Source organism: Cynocephalus volans, chromosome 9, assembly GCF_027409185.1.
Source record: "Cynocephalus volans isolate mCynVol1 chromosome 9, mCynVol1.pri, whole genome shotgun sequence".
Taxonomy (NCBI): Eukaryota; Metazoa; Chordata; class Mammalia; order Dermoptera; family Cynocephalidae; genus Cynocephalus; species Cynocephalus volans.
The window spans coordinates 34,605,849-34,612,927 of record NC_084468.1 but is presented as its reverse complement, the minus strand read 5'-3'; the positions used below and the strand labels follow the sequence as shown (position 1 = coordinate 34,612,927).

General features: G+C 38.7%; 1 protein-coding gene across 1 annotated transcript; it reads left to right on the top strand.

Moving 5' to 3' along the window:
• The first annotated feature begins 2,313 nt into the window (after positions 1-2,313).
• Positions 2,314-4,749, top strand: TLR10 (toll like receptor 10). The gene has a single exon (XM_063108428.1). It carries the CDS (start codon positions 2,314-2,316, stop codon positions 4,747-4,749), a length of 2,436 nt encoding a protein of 811 aa, XP_062964498.1.
• Positions 4,750-7,079: the final 2,330 nt, after the last annotated feature.

The following is a 7,079-nucleotide window of genomic DNA, read 5'->3' as shown; positions in this document are numbered from 1 at the left end:
CTCCCTGTGAAGATACAACAAAAAGGTGGCTGTCTGAAAACCAGGAAGAGGGCCCTCACCAGGAAATGCATAGAACAAGCTCCTTGATCTTGGACTTCCCGGTACCGAGAACTGGGAGAAATAAATGTCTGTTGTCTAAGGTGACAACACCCAGTCTGTGGTGATTTGTTAGCAACCCGAACTAAGATGAACAAAGCATTTTCTTTTTAAAGTTTTTTGGGAAATATCCACGTTTCCTAGAATTTTTTCACTTCAAGGAAAAAAATATTTGGGAAGCTCCCAGAAAAAGAGAAATCCATATGAGAGTAAGGTAATATTCTATATGGCTTTATGTTTTCGTTCTGCCAATTTTGCTACTCCACCATGTCTGCATGCATTGTGCACACACACACACACACCCTCTCAGAATAATGGGACAGCATGAAAAGTACAGAAAGCTCTATTCCATGTCCTTCCCATTGAGCATGGCTTTTGTTCCCACTGCTTGCTTATGGGAGTGACCAGCCTGAAGGAGACTGGAGCAGGAAATCTCTCAACACTGCTAATTTATTACCTTCCCTTGGTACTTTCAAAGTGCCTGGTGTGGGAGGACATAATGTTGAAGAGTTTACTAATCTGATATTAGAACCTAACCACCTCTCACCCCTCCGCCACTACGTTCTTTCTCACACGAGTTACTCTACAGTGTCCCCTGGGATCTTCCCTGCCAGCCTTGTGCTCTTCCAGTCATTTCCATCCAAGAAACAGAGGAATCCTTAAAATAAACAATAGGACTTACCCCTCCTCTACCCTAAATCCTCCACGGGTTTCTTATTTCAGTCAGAGGAAAATCTCATGTTCTTACATGATCTGACCTCTTCTCTTATCTGCTCCCCAACTCCTCTCCAGTCATTCCTCACATTTTCCAAGTTAAGTTCCCACATCAGGAGTTTTGAACTTGTATTTGCTGGGTTTTTTTGCTCCAAAATGCTCTTTTCCCGGACAAATGGCTTGCTCCCTCACTCCCCTTAGATCTCTGCACAAAGGTCACTGGTCACCATATCAGAGAAGATTTTTTTTTTTTTTTACCACTGTACACAAAAAAGTCACTCCCAGTCTCTCTCTGTTCTCCTCATCTATTTAGTTTTCTCTAGAGTCCTTATCACCCCCTAATATATAAATTTACTATTTCACTTACGATTTCTTTTCTTACCCCCTCACTAGAATGTAAGCTTTGTAGGAACAAAAATTTTTCTATTCTGTTTACTGTTATTTCCCCAGTGCCTAGAAAAGTTTCTGGCAGACTAGGTACTTAATTATCTGAATGATGAAGATTGTGAAAATCTTAGTTCTCTAACCACCTCTGTTCTGTGTCTAATCAAACAACTTGAAGCCTGACTATTCTCTCAAAGTCCTCAGAATTCTGCATCCATGAGTTTTCTCATCTGTAAAGTGGGGTAACAGTACTTCCCTCACACAGTATTCTGATAAAAAAGAAGATAATATATATAAAGCATGTAGTATGTATTTTGGCACATTGAAAGCCCCCAGTAAACTTTTTTTTATCATTATTCCTATTATTTGGCAGTGATCCAAAATGCTTTTGTCACCAACCTTAAGACATGTGGAGGTATAAGGACAGGAATTATTCTGTTTGTTTCTATGTTTTGGGCCTTCCAGATGCATGTGTAAGTGTAGTTGAAAATCAGTTGTTAGCTCCACAAATTTCTGTACCCACAAATATAGAAGCTGAGCAATAACTCCATGATATTAATTCAATGGCCCACAATATTTGATGATGAAAAAATCACTTTTCAATTTTCTTAAAACTTTCAGGCTATCAAAAGGAGATGTGAGGGCCAGCCTGTGGCTCACTCGGGAGAGTGTGGTGCTGATAACACCAAGGCTGCAGGTTCGAATCCTATATAGGGATGGCCGGTTAGCTCACTGGCTGAGCGTGGTGCTGACAACACCAAGTCAAGGGTTAAGATCCCCTTACTGGTCATCTTTTAAAAAAGAAAAAAAAAAGGAGATGTGAGACTTTTTCTCTCTGAAGACTCTGACTTGCCTCAGCAATAGGCACATGGCACAAAAACTGGCTTAGAGATCTATCAGCCAAGGCTCTGAGACCACATCAAAGACTCAATATACAGGTTGGGACTTTACTTCAACCTCTTTGTGAATACAGTCAGATGTTGACATTTAAAAAATATAAATAAAAATTCTACAGGATTTGACAAGCCAGACCTAATATTAAATGCTGTCTTTCTAGGGTTTTGAACTCATCTTCATCATTCATTTGAGGAAACTGGTGATAAAATCCTTGGAAACACAATGGGACTTATTAGGGACATTTGCATATTTTGTAGTATTGTTATGTCAGTAGAGGGCTGGGCTTCGAAAATGCCAGAGGAAAAGGAATTGACTACCAACTGCTCCAGCATGTCTCTAAGAAAGGTTCCTGCAGACTTGACCCCAACAACAACCATCCTGGATTTATCCTACAACCTCCTTTTTCAACTCCAGAGTTCAGATTTTCATTCTGTCTCCAAACTGAAAGTTCTGATTCTATGCCGTAACAGAATCCAAGAGCTGGATATGAAAATCTTTGAATTCAACAAGGAGTTGAGATATTTAGATTTGTCTTACAACAGACTGAAGATTGTAACTTGGTATTCACTGGCAGGTCTCAGACATTTAGATCTTTCTTTTAATGACTTTGACACCATTCCTATCTGTGAGGAAACTGGCAACATGTCACACCTGGAAATCCTAGGTTTGAGTGGAGCAAAAATACAAAAATCAGATTTCCAGAAAATTGCTCATTTGCACCTAAATACCGTCCTCTTAGGATTGAGGACTCTTTCTCATTATGAAGAAGGTAGCCTTCCCATCTTAAACACAACAAAACTTCACATTATTTTACCAATGAACGTAAATTTCTGGGTTCTTTTGCGTGATGGAATTAAAACTTCAAAAATATTAGAAATGACAAATATAGATGGCAAAAGCCAATTTGTAAGTTATGAAACTCAACAAAATCTTATTTTAGAGAATGCCAAGACATCTGTTCTGTTACTTAATAAAGTTGATTTACTCTGGGATGACCTTCTGCTTATCTTCCAATTTGTTTGGCATACATCAGTGGAATACTTCCAGATCCAAAATTTGATTTTTGGAGGTAAAGTTTATCTTGATCACAGTTCATTTGATTACTCAAATACTGTAATGAAAACTATAAAATTGGAGCACATACATTTCAGAATTTTTTATATTCCACAGGATAAAATCTATTTGCTATTTACCAAAATGGATATAGAAAACCTGACAATATCAGATGCACAAATGCCACACATACTTTTTCCTAATTATCCTACAAGAGTCCAATATTTAAATTTTGCCAATAATATCTTAACAGATGACCTGTTTAAAAGGCCCATCCAATTGCCTCATTTGAAAACTCTTATTTTGAAGGGCAATAAACTGGAGACACTTTCCTTAGTGAGTGGCTTTGCTAACAATACACTTCTGAAACACTTGGATCTGAGCCAAAATCTATTACAACATGAAAATGATGAAAATTGCTCATGGCCGGAAACCTTGATCACCATGAACCTGTCATCCAATCAGTTTGCTGATTCTGTTTTCTGGTGCTTGCCCAGAAGTATTCAAATACTTGATTTGAATAATAACAGAATTCAAACTGTTCCTGAAGATATTATTCATCTGAAGTCTTTACAAGAACTAAATATTGCATTTAATTTTCTAACTGATCTTCCTGGGTGCAGTCATTTCAGAAAACTCTCAGTTCTGAACATTGAAATGAACTTAATTCTCAGCCCATCTCTAGATTTTTTTCACAGCTGCCAGGAAGTTAAGACTCTAAACGCAGGAGGAAATCCATTCCGGTGTACTTGTGAATTAAGAGATTTTATTCAGCTTGAAAAATATTCAGAGGGCATGATGTTTGGATGGTCAGATTCATATATCTGTGAATACCCTTTAAATCTAAGGGGGACTCAGTTAAAGGATGTTCATCTTCCTGAATTATATTGCAACACAGCTCTGTTGATTGTCACCATTGTGGTTATTATGCTAGTTCTGGGGATGGCTGTGGCCTTCTGCTGCCACCACTTCGATCTGCCCTGGTATCTCAGGATGCTGGGTCAGTGGACACAAACATGGCACTGGGTTACTAAGACAACTCAAGAACAACTCAAGAGAAATGTCCAATTCCATGCATTTATCTCATACAATGAACATGATTCTCCCTGGGTGAAGAATGAATTGATCCCCAGTCTAGAGAAAGATGATGGTTCTGTTTTGATTTGCCTTCATGAGAGAAACTTTGATCCTGGCAAGAGCATTACTGAAAATATCATAAACTGCATTGAGAAGAGTTACAAGTCCATCTTCGTTTTATCTCCCAACTTTGTCCAGAATGAGTGGTGCCATTATGAACTCTACTTTGCCCACCACAATCCCTTTTATGAAAATTCTGATCATATAATTCTTATCTTACTGGAACCCATTCCATTCTACTGCATTCCTAGCAAGTATCACAAGCTGAAAGCTCTCATGGAAAAGAAAGCATGCTTGGAATGGCCCAAGGATAGGCGTAAATGTGGGCTTTTTTGGGCAAAACTTCGAGCTGCTATTAATGTTAATTTATCAGACACCAGAGAAATGTGTGAACTACAGACATTTACAGAGCTGAATGAAGAGTCCCGAGGCTCAGCAATCTCTCTGATTAGATCAGACTGCCTATAAACCGTCCCCCCTAGAAATTGGGACCTCATACACTGTTGGGATATAAACTGATATAAACTTTATAATGACAATTTGGCAATATCTATGAAAATGAAAAATGGTTATTCCATTCATGTCAGTTCCTAAAAGGCTTTCCAAGAATGTACCCTACAGAAACACCTACACAAGCATGCAAAGGTTTAAAAGGTATTCATCCCAGCATTGTTTATAATCATGAGAAATTGAAAACATCCCAGATAGCCACAAAACAAGAGTTGATTTAATAAATTATAGTATGTTAATGTAGTAGAATATTACATAGTCATTAAAAAGAATGAGGTAGTTCTATATTTACAGAAATGGAGAAAATTATATTAATATGTTTGTTTATAAAGTGAAACAGAAGTCTAAAGAAATCCAATACCCATGCATGGATGTAGTAATGGTGGTTTGGGTCTGAGAAGCTGGATTACGAGGAGTGTTTGATTTCTATGATGCATATTTCTGTAATGTTAGAATTGCTTCGAATGAATCTGTATTTCTTTTGTAAGTAGAAAAAAAACAGTAAAGATAATTTTTAAAGTCTTATACTTTCTACTTATTTTGCTTCTTCCCTTCTAGTCTCATGGGTCACAGGAACAAAAAAGGCACTCTTTTTGCAAAATTTTGTAAAACTGTATTTTCAAAAATAAATATCATGTCACTTTCCTGGTTAGAAAAAATTTTTTGGCCTATGCACATGATAAAGGAAGAAAATGGCAGGCTCCTTTAAGATCTGACACCATCTCCTTGTCCCTCTCTGCATTCTATCACTGAGCCCTATTGAGTTACTGGCCCTTTCCCAGAACATTCTGTCTTTTTTCATGCCCTTAGATCTTACATTTGGCATTGTTCCTCCTTGCATGTGCCTGCCTGCCTCCCACCTCAGTTTGTTCAGGAAATCTTATATTTCCTTCAAGGAACAATCAAATATTAATTCTTATTTGAAATCCTCCTTATTCCTAAGCATGATACTTCTTGATTCTCTTTAACACTTTGGACATATTTCTGTTACCAAACTGATTATGTATGCTTTTCATGTTTCTGTTTCTCACTAGACTGTGAACTCCTCAAAGGCTGGGACAGACTTACATCTGCCCTGGTATCAACAGCAGTTTGCTCAGTCCCTGGTTCAGAAAAGGTGCTCAGTGAAGGTTTATAGAACGCATGTTGGTAGGCAAAGCAACTGACTGAGGACTCAGCTGGCTTCAGGATAGATGGTGGAATATGAAGGCAAATCCTGGGAAGCTGGGGAGGAAGAGCAGGAACAGATTAAACTCAGGTGAGAGACAGAGAGTCCAGAATGGAAGGACTACTGAGTATAGCTTGAGTCATGTGAAATTACTAATATATGGTTGCTCTTGACCCATAAAAACATCTATTTTTCACCTCATTCGATCTAATAAAACTTACCTAAGCAGGTTAAAACTGGACTCTGCATCTACTTTATTTCCTTATAGTGTGTGGTCTTATGACTTCCTCATGCTAGTAGTTATTTTAAAAATTGCACTCAAGAAAGCCAACCTGAGGGTATAGGGAGAGGGCTGGGTGTCCATGTAGGAGTCATGTTGTGCTACCAGTTGGCCGGTAGCTGGAGTTGGGAAGCCACAGTTCTGCAGCCTTGAGGCTGTGTCTCTCTTGCCCCTCCCTGGTGAGCCCCTGGTCCGTCTGGCAGAAGGGGAAACCCAAGGAAAGCACAGCAGAGTGAGGGCAGGGCCTGGGGCGAAAGCCTGCCCGGGCTGGGCCGTGGATAGCCGTGTGATTCTTGGCTTCCGGAGAAGTGAGGGTTTGTAAATCTTGAGTGAATTAATCAGTGTGAGACTTTAAAGATTAATTAATTGGGAACACGTAAAAGAAGGTCAAGAACATTAACCCTAAAGTGATCAGGATTTAGTTATTTTGTGGTAGAATCCTCAGTTTAGTTGTTCAGTATTTTAAATAAATAGGTTTTATTACAATTTAAAAAATAACACGTTAGGCTTAGCTTTCAGCAAGTTCCTGTTTCAGCAGCTGGACAACCTTACATCTTCCCTATCAGACCATAGTACTGTTCCCTTCTCAGAAACTTAGATACCAGGCAAAATTTCCTAATATGGTTGGTTTTGACTGTTGTGGCTTTATATGAGAAAATGAGCTTTATATGAGTTGAATGTTATTTACTTTTGGGGGCAACACCTAGCCTCATGCAAACTTGATGATATGTTTTTGCCCAAGAAATTTCAGATTTTGACAATAACCCACTCTCCTGAGTCATGACATTGATGGGCAGGGAGTATCTACAGGCTACATGCCCTAACAGAAGCTGGCAAACA

Bases quoted from the DNA above. Each gene is read 5' to 3' on its own strand.
- TLR10 (XM_063108428.1), top strand. From the start codon at position 2,314: ATGGGACTTATTAGGGACATTTGCATATTTTGTAGTATTGTTATGTCA.